The sequence below is a fragment of the Panicum virgatum genome, chromosome 2N (assembly GCF_016808335.1).
Source record: "Panicum virgatum strain AP13 chromosome 2N, P.virgatum_v5, whole genome shotgun sequence".
Lineage (NCBI taxonomy): Eukaryota > Viridiplantae > Streptophyta > Magnoliopsida > Poales > Poaceae > Panicum > Panicum virgatum.
In genome coordinates, this window is record NC_053146.1 from 4,467,363 (window position 1) to 4,483,199 (window position 15,837).

Consider the following 15,837-nt stretch of genomic DNA (forward strand, 5'->3'; position numbering starts at 1 on the left):
AACTGGTAGAACTGGACGGAGAGAAATGTAAGAACTTTTAACCGACGAAAAACTTCGACAATAGTGCTCCTAAGCAAAATCAAGGAGGAGACGTGGGTGTGGGGAATTGCGGGAGTTTGACACCTGGCGAGCCTCATTGGACTCTAGTAGCGAGCCGCTGGCCACCTTTTATACAGTTTTTTTACCGCTGTTTTTTCACTTTTTTGTTTTCTTAAGGAGCCTTCCGTAGCCTCTCGTTTGTTTCTCCCTCTTTATTAATAGAAATGCGCACAGTTCGTGCTCGTTCGTTCAGAAAACAAACTCAAAAGTACACTCTGTGACGATATAATCGTCCTGCCTCTTCGTTCATTCTGCATGTAAAAATGGTGTTTCGGTCTGCAGTATTTCTTGGATTTTGATGCCAAAGAAGAACTCCCAAATATGACACAAGCAGAGACTCGCAGCCAGATTTAATTCTTCTTGTGATTTACTCACCCCTATCAATTTTCTGAATAATTGTATTCTCACATTTTTCATTCAACTTGTGCAGCTCAGTAAATACATCAAATGCATGAACATAGTCAGGTAAAGTAACTGAAAACATGTCAATACTATAGGAGTTTCTTTTCTTCTTCTTTTTTTGGAAACCATATAATAGGAGTTAATAAGAAAAAAGCGAAGAACTAAGGCCTAGAATTGGCAGTCACTAGTTGCACTTTTCACTGCCAAACTCAACAGGATCTCATTGTTGCCAACTTGCCGTACCCACCACACCGGTTTGGAGTGCACAAATGTGACTTCGATATTCAGCATCTGATCTGAGGCCGCCATGCTTTAAACTGACACCCCGAGTTCCGGCACCTTTCAGTAAAACCCCCCATATATACTACCTGACCGGCCAGCACAGCATACATAGCAAGCCAACCGAGACCATATTCAGATCTAAAAACAAAAAACATAAAAAGCTGTAACCAGCAAACTGTGGGATTCCATATAACCATCTCGATTTCATCAGCAAAACATCTCTTTGTAAGCACCTGGATGAACTGGACCACAGTATGTAACAGTCCACAAAATTCAGGCAACGTAAAAGAGTTGACATCATGGCCTAGAGCCATCAGAAGTTCTGAACAAGTACTGTGTGTTGTTAAACCTAAAATAGGAAATCACAACTCTGTTTTAACTATTGTCTGCAAATCCTGCATCTTTTGGTTCGGACAAGGCCTCATCTCCTCTCTGGAGTCTGGACCGTATGCTACCCGCTGAAGCCTGTCTGCCTTGCCCATAACAACTGCCTCTGCTTTCTCACCTCACCTGCAGGAAATAGAAAAGCTCGTAATCAAATTTAACCTGTACTCGACAGCTCAAACAATTCAGGTCCAGAAGTTAATTGCAAGAACTAATTCTTAAAACTTGCATTATCTGCTAGGAAGGAATGAGTCAGAAATGTTAGGCTAGCTTGTCACTCTGAAAGTTATATGAATCCAAGAGGCCAGGCTGATTCCCATGAAACTGCAGTAGAGCTAGCATGCCAACTATGTCCTTTAACACTTCTATCATCACCTGGGTAATCATTTTATGAAGCCCAACTTAATACTATCATGAGCGAAAAATTCACAGTATAACTGAACATTTCTTTGAAGCACCAGATTGGTAGTAAGCATCATTTTGACAATTGAAAGCAAGAATGTTGCAAGACAATCAAACACAGGGCCGAAATCAAGAAGTGTAAAATGTGGGTGAAAAGAAACAAACAATACCTGAACAAGGATCAGTCGAACAAGTACACTGACAAATCAGAAGACTGGTCCTCGTCGCCACCATCCGTACCCTGCTGCTGCGACACCTGGCCGTGCGGGTGCGGCCCGCCCAACGACGGCGGCAGCGGCGGCAGAGATGAATCCACTTCGAGCCCAAGCGCGCTCGGCGTCTGCCCCTGCGGCGGCGGTTGCTGCTGGACGCGGAATGGCGCGGCCTCAGCCGATCCCGGCAGCTGGAATGCCGCCGTCACGCCGGAGTCGCTCACGTGCTCACCGTTCATGTACGCCGCGACCTGCTGCATCGTCGTCGTGTTCGGCTCCCTGGCTACTCGCTCCACGTCTGCCAGCTGCTGCACCGTCGGCTGGTGCCTGTACGGGTGGCCTTGCCCCAGCGAGATGTCGAGCTCTGTCTTGGAGTACCGCGCCATGGGGTCCTGATGCGCCGCGGCGGCCTGCAGCAACATCGTCATCTCTGGCTGCCTGGCCTGCCGCACGATCATTTCCTGCTCTCTGGAAAGCTCTGCAGTGGCGACCTGCGCCATGATGTCCTGCTCCCTGGCAACCTTCGCCGCGGCGGCGAGGATATCGCGCTGAGGCGCGCCCGCGGCCAGCAGCTGCATCATCGCGTCCTGCTCCGCCTCGGCGATCTGCTGCGCCAGCAGCAGCATCAAGTCCTGGTCGCGCGCCTCCGCCACCAGCGGCATCGTGTCCTGGGGCTGAGGCGGCTGCCGGAGCCGCGGCGAGACGTCGGGACCCATCCACGGGTAGCGCGCCGCCGCAGGGTCGTCGTACTGCTGCGCCGCGGCGAATCGCCGTATCATGGTGTCCAGCTTCTTAGAAAGCTCCCCCGCGGCAGCCACCTGGTGCCTGTCCAGGAAGCTGATCCCCGTCCCATCGAGCCGGGTCGCTGCGGAATCATGGTGCTGCAGCGCGGCGGCCGGGGCCTGCTCCGACGTCAATGCCTCCGCCCCGGCAGTCGTCTGCTGCGTTTCCGCCATCAGCTCGTGCAGCTGCCCGTGGCCGTACCCCTCCGGGATGCCCGGCTCCGCCCAGGCCTGTTGCGCGGCGAGGTGGCGGTGCTGGTTTGCGGCCGCGGCGGGCGCCGACTGCTGCGGGTGCCCGTTCCCTTCCGGGGAGTCCAGCTCCGTCACGGCCGCGGCGGCGGCCGTGTTCTCTGTCTCGGCCATCTGGTTGTTCGTGTCCAGCCAGCGGCCGCCCGGGAGGCGGAGCCTCTCCCCGGCGGCGCGCCTCTCCGCTTGGCGCAGCTTCCGCCACTTGAGGTCGACGGCGCGCCGCGCGACCAGCATCTTGGCGTCCTTCTCCCTCGCTTGCGCCAGCGCGCGCTCAGCCTGCGCCATGGCCTCCAGCTTCACCTCCGGCCCCGCAGCCGCGAGGTCGACCGGCTCGGACGCGGCCTCGGGGCCGAACTCCGCGGCGATCTCCGCGCGCACGGCGTCGACCTGCTCCCGGGCCTTCTCGTTGAGCATCTGGAGCACGGCGACGTAGGAGAGGCAGCCGAGGGCGGGGTCCCGCACGCGCGCCCGGGCCTCCTCGACGAGCGTCTCCGCCGCGCGGCGCCGCTCCCCGGGGCGCTCCACGTCCTCGAGCATCCTGGCGGCGTTGCTGGCGCCGAAGACCCGGTGCACGGCCGTGAACCGGGACGGCCCGTCGCCCTCCGCCGGGAAGTAGGGCGCGAAGACGCAGCCCGGCACGCACCGGCGCCGGAGCGACCTGCACGCCCCGCACGGCATCTGGACCGCCGGCTGCGCCGCCGCCGTCCACGACACGAGCTCCACCTCGTCCTCCGGCATCTCTCCTCCGACGCGGCAAGGCGAGCTCGAGGGAGCACGAGCGTAGGCGGCGTGGTGATCTCGCTGCAAGCTGGCATCCGTTGGGCAGAGGATTGGATTGACAGAGGTCGGGTGGGCCCTAGGTTAGTTACGATTACGGTTAGTTTAAAGATTTGGTGTTTGATTCAGCCACAAAAATAAAGATAAATGGTCTTCAATAAACAAAAGAAAGGTTAGCTGAAATACGGTTCCAAGGAGTATGAGATATAATGGTAGGAGGGTCACAATACTTAAAATTAATCCCTTTTCATGTAGCTTTATTTTGCGATGGATAAATAGTTTCAAACTGTCAATATCTTTGTGCTCCTACCACAGTTCTCTTGTTTACTAGAATTTTTAAAATTGTGTTCTTGTTGCATCACGTCTTGGGCTCTTGGCTGTAAATATAAAACTATTTTAAAAGAATACCTATTAATATAAAAATTCTTGTTACTAGATTTTTGTTTAGAATACGTGGAGGACTTGTATCTTCACTAGTTTAAGTTCAAACGACAGAAAAGCACATGCACATATCTAACTCCGTCGGACGGTGGGTTCCGTTGCATCGGCATTATGACGTCGGGTCTTGCATGGCGGTGGCCTGCTCGGTGTAGGGCTGTCTGTTTCTCTTATTTTTCCTGTCAGCGTTGGATCGTGCCTTGGCGGCGACTTCACATGCGGGAAAAGGTTGCTTATCGCACTGGCTTGGCTTAGTTCGGCCAGTGTTGTCTAGTGGAGTGGTCTTGTCTGCGTTCTAATCCAACCGGTCAGGGTCTCTCGAGGTAGTTTCGAGTTCTCATGTTAATGACCCAATCCAACCGGACGGGTCTTGTTTTTTTTCAGTTTTTATTTTGTTTTTTTGGCTATGACCTAGACTTGTATTTTCTCTACCACATCATTGAAACTCGCATTATCTTGTGCGGTTCGTTCAAAAAAAAATCTAACTATGTAAGTGGCAAAATGTGCATTAAAACAAAGGAGATATGTGGCATGATGTGCTTAGGCTACTCTCAGTGGTCAATTTCATTTGATTATTTTTCAAAACTGCCACAGTGGATAAATGAAACAACTTTTACTGTGCTAGTTTCATTTTTGTATTTCATTCTCAAGGTGCGCTGAGAAGGCTATCTAGGCCGTGATAGACGAGCCTTATCAAGATGTTCATAGAAGTATGGTTGCATGTGTGTATTCACAGAGATAAATGTAGGTGTGTGAATGTATGTAGTGTGTTTTGCAATAAAAAATGCTCTCTAGCGAGAACATGTCTTCTCTCTTGTGCGTGAAGATAATCCAGGTGATAATTTATATCCTGTCCCTTAAATAGTTATGGAAATCTTTACAGCTTTTGGATGTGACATCATGGATCGGCTTAGGTTTTTTTTTTTTTGAGATAACCTCCAAACTGGGCCGAGACAGTAATTGGGCCGTAGTCGACAGCAGACGCATTTGTAGCGCGGCACTGACCGCATGATTTATCTTGGCTAATTATTTATTTATTTCATCCAACCGTCATTAAATCTCTAACCGGCCTGCGATTCTACCTACCTGCCTTGTAGCACAATCTTGATGCCGAGTAGTAATAGTATAGGAGTAAACGGACGGACGCGATAAGCTTCGCCGGCCCTCTCGCGGCCTTTCTTTCCTGGCGACGATTGGCGAGCGCCGCCGCTGTACACCGGGTCTTTTGAAGTATGTTGCCCAGATACACGGATACGGATACCGGTACGCGATACGGGGATACTTCGATATGCTATTTTTCCAAAAACAAGGATACGGAGATACGCCAATATATATAAAAAATAAAAATAAATAAAAGTTTCAGGAACTAGAATATGAGAAAATAGAAGTTCCAAGGACTATAATGCGTCATAAACTCGTATATTCATATGTTCTATAATTATTAGAAAAGGGAAGAGGGCAAAGTAAAAAAGAACCAACCTTATCTTACCTGTTCGTCTGTTCCACGAATGAATGTCGGTCGTCTTCTTCCCTAACCTCCGGCACTCTCTCTCTTTCTCTGTGTAGCGGCCAACTCCGGCGGCCGCGGCTCCTCCTCTCCCTCTCCGGAGGCCGCGGCTCATCCTCTCCCTCTCTAGCGGCCGCGCGGGCCGTCCAGAGGCGCGCTCCGGCGGCCGTGGTGGCCCGCCAGCGGCGAGCTCCAGCAGCGCAGCACCACCCTAAATAGTGCTTTAACAGATGTGCGGGCCTCTATCTGGACAGGCCGCGCAGCCGCTGGAGCAGTAGGAGGCACGGACGGGTGGGTGGGCGGGCGGAGGTGACGGCAAGGGAGCGACGAGCGATGGGGAAAGAGCAGGAGGAGGCACGGCGCGGGTGGCTGGGCGGCGGTGACGGCAAGGGAGCGATGAGCAGCGGGGAAGGAGCAGGAGGAGGCGTGGGCGGGTGGCCGAGCGGCGGTGATAGCAAGGGAGCCGTGCGAGGCTGCTGCGGGCCTGCGGCTGCGCGAGTGGGGATGAGAGGGTGGCACAGCTGAACGGAAAATTTTTATATGAAGTGATTGAGTGGTGTTATTAGAGTTTGAAGGTATCGGACATGTATCTCATGAGTATCCGATTTATTTTTATTATTTAAAAATACCTAAATAGTCCGATACTTACGGGATACGTATCCGGGAGTATCTGTGGAGTATGGTTATCCGATACCGATACGCGAGTTTTGCGAAATATCCGCGTATCATAGCTTTTGAAGTTCTTCTCGTCTGGTACTTCGCCGGCGACGAGCACCAACCAGGTATTCCCGCCCCTTCTTCTCCCCTCCTGCTGTGCGAAATCGAGCACCGAGTGTAAGCGATCTGTGTTCTGATCTGACCCAATGACAAGTATATGCATCTACTATGCTTACTAACCTCGATAATCTTCTACAAAAGAAAAGGAAAAAATCGGATTGGATGTTTGGTCTGCTCCTGGGCTCGTGGTCGTAGTGATAAGTGAATGCAAGTCCTGGGTTTCCTGCTGCAACGCATACCCTTTGTGCTTTTAGCTTAAAAAGCGGCAAGTCGTTGGTAAATTCAGTTCAGGAGGAGGGGCGGCGCTGCAAGGTTCAGACATGCTGCTGCAGGCTGTCGTTCTGCATCATAATAATAAATTGTCCGTGCTGTAGCAGCAACTCGTACAATTTGAGTAAACCTTAGCTTTCGGGACTAATACTGCCAATCAGTTGAGCTAACACTTTTTTTTATTATGGGTTACAGTGATATACAATTAAGGGGGTGTTTTGGAATAGGGACTTTAAAAAAGTCCCAGGGACTTTTTAGTATTTAGAAGTATTAAATAAATGTTAATTATAAAACTAACTGCAGAACCCTGGGGCTAAACTGCGAGACGAATCTAATGAGGTATCTTAATTCATGATTAGCGAATGGTTACTGTAGCATCACTGTATCAAATTATGAATTAATTATGCTCATTAGATTCGTCTCACGAAAAAGCACTCAGCTGTCAAAAAATATTTATAAATAGATTTTATTTAATACTATAAAATAGTAAGATTCTTTTTGATGTGATAGGGACTTCTGAAAAAAGTTGGGATCTAAACAGGGCCTAAGTTCTACTTTTTTTTATCGTTTCAACTCATCAGAAGCTATCACAATAAGATGGAGGAACCACTTTTGGACCATAGTTCTTCACCCTTACCTGAGGCAGTGAGCAGTAGATCCCTTTTCACAGATGCTGGATTGTTTAGTAAAATCACTTTTTCTTGGATGGGTCCTTTACTTGATCTTGGGAAGAGGAAAACACTAGACCTTGATGATGTGCCATTATTGGATGACAGAGACAGTGTTCACGGGATCGTACCTAAGTTTAAATCAAATATTGACTCGATTTCTGCTACTGAGCAGTGCAGTGATGTTACAACAGTTAAGCTAGTCAAAGCTCTTGTGCTCACAACATGGAAGCTAATCATTGTCACTGCAGTTTATGCCCTGCTCCGTACTATCACTTCATATGTTGGTCCCTATCTGATTGAGGACTTTGTTAGCTACCTAAATGAAAGTCCACGGTCTACTAAAAGAGGATACCTTTTGGTGTTGGCATTTGTTGTTGCGCAGCTCATGGAAGGTCTCTCGTCAAGGCACTTGCTCTTCAGATCGCAACAACTAGGCGTGCGTGTGCATTCTGCTCTTATTGCTATTATTTACCAAAAGGGTCTTGCCCTCTCCAGTCAGTACAGGCAAGGTAGCTCAAGTGGAGAGCTGATCAATGTTGTGAACCTTGATGCTGAGTGCGTTGGAAATTTCAATTGGTCTATGCACGAGCTTTGGCTGCTCCCTGTGCAAATTACTCTTGCAATGGTTATCTTATACTCCACTCTTGGCCTGGCAGCACTTGCTGCCCTTGCTGCTACTATTTTGACAATGTTGGCTAACCTTTGGGGAGGATCGAGCAAAATTTCCAAGAGAAAACTATGAATGCCAAGGATGCTAGAATGAGTACTATGTCTGAGATATTACAGAACATGCGCATTCTCAAGCTTCTGGGTTGGGAATTGATTTTCTTGTCCAAGATAAAAGAGTTGAGAAAGGTTGAGATGAACTGGGTAAAGAAATATGTCTACATCTCATCAATTCTTATATCTGTCTTTTTTGGTGCTCCTGCATTTGTTGCCATGGTCCCTTTTGGAACTTGGATACTGTTTGGCATCCCACTAGAAACAGGCAAAGTATTATCTGCGCTGGCCACATTTAGGCAGTTGCAGGGTATTATTCATAGTCTGCCGGACACAATCTCATCAATCAAACAACGCAAAAGATTTATGCAGCCTCATCATGCTGGTGCTTTGGGAGATTTGGCTAGAACGCAATGCAAGAATTTTCAAGCACAAGGAAACGACGTGCCCGATGATGATCTCAAGGATTAAGGACCAAGCGAGTTGCTGGATGGTGGCAGGCGCCAAGCACTTGGCGGTGCTTTTGGCGTAGTGGCTTCTCTTTTCTTTGTTGGCCGGCCGGTCTCTCTCCCTTTTTTTGCGAGCACCTGTGCTCGAGGTTGTACAATGCTAACTCTTTTGTTCTTTGGCCGAAGAAACCTGGAGGGAGCTAGGCACGTGTGCTGGACGAGGACGCCGGGAGCGCGGACGGGGCGAGGCGATGGCACGCCGTCGGCGGCGGGGTCAGCGCCCGTCACAGGGCGGCGCGGAGCGAGCGTCCAGGGAGGGCACGGCGTCGGCGGCGGGGCGAGCGCCCGTCATAGGGCGGCGCGGAGCGAGCGTCCAGGGAGGGCACGGCGTCGGCGGCGGGGCGAGCGCCCATCACAGGGCGGCGCGGTGTGAGCGTCCGGGGAGGGCGCAGGCGATAGAACTCCGTCGGCGGCGGGGCGAGCGCCGTCACAGGTCGCAGGTCGGCGCAGGGCGAGGGTCAAGGGAGGGGCGGAGGGCGAGCGCCGTCTCGGCGCAGGGGCGAGCGTCCAGGAGCCGATCCGATGATGCCCTTTTTTATTTGAGTATGCGCAATGACAACAATGCCCTTTGAACAATAAATCAACAAAAAAACAATAAATCAACAAAAAAAACATTTTTGCAGAGGTATTGAGAGGCATTGGAAAATATTGCAAAGTATTTCCAAACATGGTAAAAAGGCTCTTATTTTTAATGGCTGTGTTTAGTTCGCGAATTTTAAACACAGTCTAACTGATTAGTGCGAGCTGAATCTTTTAAACTTAATTAGTCTATAATTAAATATTATTTATTAAATAACAACGAAATATATCAAAATATAATTTTTTTCGCCAACTAAACACATCCTAAACAGCGCATAGCGGACAGCTCTCCTGGTTCAAAAAAACAACACATCCGTATCTCTGTCACGTGGGACCCACCGAGCCTTGTCTTCTTTTTACTCATTTCCTCCCCACACATCCGCTGATCACCCTCACGCAGTCAAGCACCCCGACGGCGGCGGCGGCGGCGGCGCCCTGCCCTGCCCCATTTCCATGGAGCCGAGCGGCGAGGAGGCCGCCGCCAAGTGCGCGAAGCCCTCCCTCGCCGGGGAGGACCGCCTCAGCGCGCTCCCCGACGACGTCCTCGTCCTCATCCGCCTCCGCCTCCGCACTCCCGAGGTAGTCCGGACTAGCGTCCTCTCCCGCCGCTGGCGCAGCGTCTGGGGGCTCCTCCCGGAGCTCCGCTTCTCCGATCCGGAGCCCCACGGCCTCCGCGGTGCCCTCTCCGCCTCCGCGGTGTCCCTCCGCTACCTCCTCGTCTGTTGGCTGCGGGGCGCCCCGGCCGAATCCATAGCGAACTGGCTCCCCGCCGCCGCGCGCCGCCTCACTGGAGAGCTTGCCCTCGTCGACATGGGTCGCGCCGGAGGAGAGTCCGAGGAGAGAGGCACCCTTGACCTGCCCTGCTTCGACAAAGCCACCTCCATCTCGCTCGACCTAGGGTTCCTCGGCCTCTCCATGCCAGCCGCCGGGGTCTTCGCCCGGCTCACCGACCTCACCCTGAGCGGTATCCGGTTCCACGGACCATGCGAGCTCGGCAGCACTGTCTCTTCGCTGCGGTGCCCGTGCCTGCAGAAGCTCACAGTACACGACTCCTATGGGCTGGACAATCTCACCATCAATTCCGGCTCTCTCAAGCTGGTGGAGCTTGTGCAGCTGCGTGGTTTGTGGCAGCTAACCGTCGTGGCACCGGTGCTCCAAGAGTTAAGCGTGGTGAGGTGCTTCTTGTGTTATCAGACCTGACAACCGGTCGTAAATATCTTGGTTCCTCAGCTGGAATCACTCAACTGGGTGGGTGCTTATGATCCAAGCTCCGTGCGGATTGGCAAGATGGAGAGTCTCAAATCTCTCACCACTATTTTTCTTGTGTATGGAGCAGAGGGCTTTATACTAAACCCTGCGTGTCTAATGCTCATGTCGCGTGTTAAGGTCATCGAATCTCTTACTCTCGGACTGTGCCATCCACAGGTGAGTTCACTCCAGCTCTTGTTTCGAATTGTCATTGTGCGCATTTTGTTTGACTTAGATGGCACATATTTCAGAATTGGACAGGATTATCCATCCAACTGTCCTGTGTCTATGTGGCATGGCAGATGAAATTGAGTCACTGCTATTAGTTAAGTAACTAAGGCAAACTAAATTCTTTATTTTGAAAATTAATAGCTTCGCTGTGACATTGAAACAAGTGTCCTAATCAACTAAGTTGTACTGCTCATCCAATACAGCATCTGGGGATATACATTTCTCTGGATTATGCTGCCATCTCGGAGTAGCCATGAAAAATTCTCAATTGTTTTGTTTTGCTTTAGTCTCTGCAACATTGCTGACCATATTCAATGTTTCATTATTTTTCCTAAATTCAATGAGATATGAGATCCAGAACATTTTGTACAGAATTACAAGTATAGTTCTTTCTAGGTGCAGTGTCAGGTTTTATTATTATATAAATTTTCAAGTGAGCTTGTTAGCTTAATAACAACCATTTTCCTCGTGCTGGCACCATTGACCAATTAGATGTTTTAGCTTCTTCCCAGCTGTCATATAGAACACTATCTTTTTTATCTGATGTTATACTGGTACACAGGAGATAAATAACTACCAATACTTGATGGAAGACATGACAATACTCCCTGATGTCACATCTTTGCACCTGATTCTTAGTGTGGAAGGACATTCCTTTGGGGCCTGCTCATTCCATATTCTCAGGATGTGTCCTGGTATAAAACGGCTGATAATGGACTTATCTAATCGTTTCATCTTGAAGGTATGGCTATCCTTTATCTGTCTAAACTTAAGTTACCAGGGAAGTAACCAAAAGCTACACGTGTTTCCATTCACCAAGGTGTCATCTGCTAGTGGCCCTAACCGTTGGTTGCATTAATTTTTTTTAGTTCCAAAATTGTTTGTTCTGTGCTAAATATGGCCAGTATCTCCTAAAAATTCCTAACGACAACACTTTGTTGTATCGTTTTGAGATTGGAATGTACTTTCTGGGTTACAAATAAATTCTATTTTTGAATTGTTGTCAGCCTTTTTCAAAAGTATGGCTCTGACAGCAAGTTGACTCAGTTGTTGCATGGGAGGCTCCATCTTGATATAACACCGAGCAGATAATAGCTAGTAATCCCTGGACATGTAATATCTAAAAGGTTACATACTTCCAATTGATAACCTAAATTTCTAAAAGGCTCCATACTTTGAATTAGTAACCGAAGCCCTAAGGTCGATTCAACATCTTACTGAATATGGTGTATGGATAGCACAATGCTCAAGAATCTGTGGAATTTTAATAACCAAGGAAATATCTGATGCAAAATCAATAATCTGTGAACATGTGCACAAACTAATTAGGGGCCATTCGCCTCTTATGCTACAGCTTTGATGGAGCAAATTGGGGAGAAATAGTGTCAGCGATTATAACAAGGACCAGATCAAGGAGAGGCATGTTCAGCAGAAGCCCAGTGGCGTGATAGCCTAACTCTAGCTCAGCTTCTTTGTTCCGCAGTGTAGATGTGGGGCTGCACTGTGCTCATGAAGATGCTGGGGCTTTTTTTGCTAAAATTATGTGTACTTAAAGCTAGTAAAACATAAAAGGCGGGTTATCGAGATCGCCAATTTAGGACCCAGTTAACTTGCTTCTATGAAGTTTGTTCAAGTACTCTCAGCATCTAACATTTCCCCTTATTGATATTCATATATGTTCATTGTACCACTTTCTCTTAGCACAAAATAGTGATGTTTCTGCAATCAGTTAGCTTCCTCATTTCCTGGCAGAATCCTGTACCTAATGTTGATGTCTTTTTTGAATACCTCTAAGGCTCTAAGTATTCAGGCTATCCTCTCTTTTTGTGTCATCCTGCAATATCAGTTAATCTTAAATGAGTTAATTTGCTTCTGGTTTCAGGCACAAGCTGAATGCCCACAGGGCTGCATTTGTGATCAGCCATCAAACTGGAAAACTGAGGAGCTCAAGTTGAATTGTCCCCGTGAAATGGAAATCCGAGAGTTCAGAGGGTCAGATCATGAACTTGTTTTTTTGAAGCGACTATTCACTTGGGCAACAGGCCTAAAAAGAATAGCAGTAGCTTTCAATGTTTCAGTTGCTGAAAGCGCGACTAAGGAGTTGTGCAAGATGTTGCGAACCTTCTCCAGGCCAGAAATATGCATGGACTTTTATGTGTACCAGAACATGGTTAAGGTGTTGTATGCATATGAAGACTAGGGCGCTACTTCAAGTTACTTAAAGCACTAGACTTTTTTTTACTTTCCTGCATGTCATGTACTCGGAATGCTTGAGGACATCAAAATGTTATCGCTTATAAAATTGTTAAGATCCATCATTCTATGTTTTCCATTGCTTTATGTCTGGTTCTTACTCATGAAGGTGTAAGCAAGCATTCTTTTCACGAGCTGGAAGTGCCTAAGATCTTAGTGTTGGTATGCAGAAGAGTGGAAGGGACCATCTTTGTTCGAATGGTCTCTCATGTATCTCTGTTTGCTAATCCATCTTGCCTTTGAATTTAATTACACATCTTCATGATGTGCTCAGTTCAGTTTCCTTGATACAGTGTTCAGATTCAGAGCTATGTTCTTGAGCAATCTGCTTCCAAATTGCAATACCTGAACTGTATGTCTTGCTTGCGCGTCAACCAAGTTGTAATACCTGCCACTGCATCTCAGTCCACTCTCCATTGCAGATCTATTCCTTCCGATAGTGGAATTAATTGATATAGGGGCGGGTCACCTACTACATTACATCTGCTCCTTGTATAGGAATGGGTGATATTTTGGTCCACTTTTGAAAAAAAGGAGTGCTGCTGTAATTGTTTTTGCAGTAGTGACATACTCCCTCCGTACTCGAAAGAAAGTTATTTTTGGACAGTGACACGGTTTCCAAAGCTTAACTTTAACTTCTTATTTTTATGAAAGTATTTACCGCTACTCCTATGAATCTAGAGGAGCCAAGGAGCTCATTTCTCAAGGCCTGCTGATTCTTGAGCGGCTCACGGAAGACAAACTGTACAGAGATAAACAAGCACCAAGCGCTGCTCTGTATGATCACATCACCACTGAGCAGCAGAGGTTTCCGTGTTCCTTGCCTGTTTGCTGAATGAAACCTCCATCAACATTTAATTTAAGATGACCCATGGAATTGGGAGTTTCGGCCAAGCTATCTGCTTCAGATCAATTTGTGTCTGATTGTCATGTGCGCCACTGTATCATCCATGATCCACTATAGTATATCAATTTTGACAGCACTTTGTGATGAAAATTGCTTAATTTCTTCTTGAATGACACAACTAACACTGCGTTATTCACAGTAATGAAATCAACGCAAAGTTACGTTTTGAGGGGGGGAAAACTAATAGTGCCTTACCTCAAATACTTTTGATATGCAGATGCTTGCACACATTTGCAGGTGCCGTTTAACCGAACTGTGGAGAGTGAAAGGAAAACGAAAACTTAGGGTGAGCACATGGTATTTCACCATCCATTTTCACTTGCTATAAAATGATTGGTGTTGTCCATGATATGTAAACCTCAAATCTGAAGGTTCTGTGTGTCCTGGCCTGATGTAATCGCAACAAGTGTGGAGTGGACATCCACAGAAAGATCCATCATCGGCCCCAATGTAAGGCTGAACATTGCATTTTTTTTACTTAGTTTCTACTTTCTAGTGAAAATAGGAGTGTCTGACGCTGCAATTCATAGCCTATCTGAACTCTGAAGTCTCAACTACGAGCGAGCGTTTGAAACACTCAGCCTATCACGCTCCCTATCCATCGCCCACCGACCACCGTGACCCTGCGTTGCAGGCTTGGAGCAGGAGGCAGCCGGGTCCGGGTGCCGGCGAAGGCGGCGACGTGGTTCACTGGCGACCGCGCGCATCTCCGGTCCGCCGAAGCCGGCCACCGGCTGGCCATCTCCTTCCCCGCTGCCCAGGGCCACGGACGCTTTGCCCAGAGCTAATGGGACACGCTTCTCCAGAACGATGAAGCGGCGAGGCCTCCGGCGTCGTCGATCGGCGGACATTCGCCACCGAGGCTGAGCACCGCCGCCGCGCCGTCGGGCCTCCGGTGTGGCGCCACCGCAGCTCCCGCGCGCTGGCAATGGCAGGCAAGAGAGGCAACTGGGATGACGACCGTCCCCGCTTGTGCAAACCTCGCATGATCTGGACCGCACGTGCTCGATCCAATGGACGGCAGGGACCCAGGGTGGACGGTATTTGAAATACCGTCCACCCCCGGTCGGCATTTGGTTCACCGTCCGCCCATCGCCGCAGCCGTTGCGCGTCGTGGCTCCCCGGAATGCCGCTGCGCCGGACTGCCGATCTGGGACAAACTCCTGTGTGGCCGTGTCCCGTCTCGCTTCGCCGCGACCGCGAGCGACGAGAGCCCGGGGGCGTGGTCACTGGTCACCGGCTCCCTGCTCGCCGGGCGCGACACGACGTCGTCGGCGACGCCGACCTGGTTCTTCTAGGAGGCCCCCGCTCTCCACCGGCCCCGACGTGGAGGATTAGCTCGTGCGCGAGAGCCGCGGGGGGTGTACGCCGCCGCCAGACGCCCAAGTCGCCGCCGGGGCTGAACGCTGAAGCCACCACTTCCTCCAGCCACGACCTGAACCTGTCGATCTGCCTGGCGAGCCTGTGGCGGAGCACGGACCTCGCCGTGAAATCCACCATCTGGTCGGCGTATCTCCCGAACCCATGCGGCGGCGACTTGCGTTCCGTGACCAAGAGGCGGACGAACCTGTCGACGCTGTCCTCGATCGATGTCGTTGGACAGGTCCCAGTCTCCTAGAGCTTCCTTGAGTACTCATTTGTCTTCGACAAATCCTTGCCACTCCCGCCGCGACCTCCGAGGAGTCGTGTGCGTCAGGCGTCAGCGGGAGCTCGTCTCTGAGGAACGTGGTTGACTTGTCTTCATCGTGCTCCCTTGATGAATCCGCTGCCTCCTCCCTCGTCCAATTGCAGCAGGGCGAAGAGCTTTGGGAGGACGACGCCCATATGCATGGCTGCCGGCTGCCGCGGCCGCCACAATAGCTAGCTGGTGACCAGTGCCCACTGCTTCCCCGGAGGCTCTCGTCGCTCGCGGTCGCGGTGGAGCGAAGCAGGACTTGGAAAGTCGTCCCGGACTGGCAGGCCTGCGCGGCGGCGCTCCGTCGTGGCACCGCACGCAGCGGAGGCGGCGTCACGGCGATGGCCAGGGACGGACGACAGGGGGTGGACCGTGGACGGTATTTCAAACACCGTCCGCCCCCGAGGTCCGTGCCACCCGTTGGATGGAGCACGTGTGGTCCAGATCATGTGAGGCTTCGACG

General features: G+C 50.1%; 3 protein-coding genes across 11 annotated transcripts; 2 read left to right on the forward strand and 1 right to left on the reverse strand.

Moving 5' to 3' along the window:
* Positions 1-966: 966 nt before the first annotated feature.
* Positions 967-3,614, reverse strand: LOC120659377. The gene is made up of 2 exons (XM_039937499.1): positions 1,740-3,614; positions 967-1,293 (listed from the first exon to the last, which is right to left on the reverse strand). Exon 1 carries the CDS (start codon positions 3,548-3,550, stop codon positions 1,751-1,753), a length of 1,800 nt encoding a protein of 599 aa, XP_039793433.1. The 5' UTR covers positions 3,551-3,614; the 3' UTR covers positions 967-1,293; positions 1,740-1,750.
* Positions 3,615-6,265: 2,651 nt separating this feature from the next.
* LOC120658685 (ABC transporter C family member 3-like) lies at positions 6,266-8,309 on the forward strand. The gene is made up of 2 exons (XM_039936926.1): positions 6,266-6,316; positions 7,163-8,309. The coding sequence occupies exon 2, from the start codon at positions 7,179-7,181 to the stop codon at positions 7,992-7,994; it is 816 nt and encodes a 271-aa protein (XP_039792860.1). The 5' UTR covers positions 6,266-6,316; positions 7,163-7,178; the 3' UTR covers positions 7,995-8,309.
* A 1,094-nt stretch (positions 8,310-9,403) lies between these two features.
* On the forward strand, positions 9,404-12,926 carry LOC120659378 (putative F-box/FBD/LRR-repeat protein At3g49030). Of its 9 annotated transcripts, none has more exons than XM_039937506.1 (4): positions 9,404-10,308; positions 10,397-10,485; positions 11,179-11,281; positions 11,894-12,211. In XM_039937506.1, the coding sequence occupies exon 1, from the start codon at positions 9,514-9,516 to the stop codon at positions 10,258-10,260; it is 747 nt and encodes a 248-aa protein (XP_039793440.1). In that variant the 5' UTR covers positions 9,404-9,513; the 3' UTR covers positions 10,261-10,308; positions 10,397-10,485; positions 11,179-11,281; positions 11,894-12,211. The 9 variants fall into 9 exon arrangements, with proteins under 9 accessions (XP_039793440.1, XP_039793442.1, XP_039793436.1 ...); XM_039937500.1 differs by lacking the exon at positions 11,894-12,211 and adding an exon at positions 12,422-12,923 and having other exon boundaries at positions 9,445-10,308; positions 11,102-11,281; XM_039937508.1 differs by lacking the exons at positions 11,179-11,281; positions 11,894-12,211 and adding an exon at positions 10,560-10,792.
* The last annotated feature ends 2,911 nt before the right edge of the window (positions 12,927-15,837 follow it).

Excerpts from the sequence above, each read along its gene's own strand:
- LOC120659377 (XM_039937499.1), bottom strand. The coding sequence starts at position 3,550 with ATGCCGGAGGACGAGGTGGAGCTCGTGTCGTGGACGGCGGCGGCGCAG.
- LOC120658685 (XM_039936926.1), top strand. The coding sequence starts at position 7,179 with ATGGAGGAACCACTTTTGGACCATAGTTCTTCACCCTTACCTGAGGCA.
- LOC120659378 (XM_039937500.1), top strand. The coding sequence starts at position 10,044 with ATGCGAGCTCGGCAGCACTGTCTCTTCGCTGCGGTGCCCGTGCCTGCA. Across the intron at positions 10,309-10,396 it reads AGCTGGAATCACTCAACTGG|AGGGCTTTATACTAAACCCT; the intron begins GTGGGTGCTTAT and ends TGTATGGAGCAG. Across the intron at positions 10,486-11,101 it reads TCGGACTGTGCCATCCACAG|GAGATAAATAACTACCAATA; the intron begins GTGAGTTCACTC and ends ACTGGTACACAG.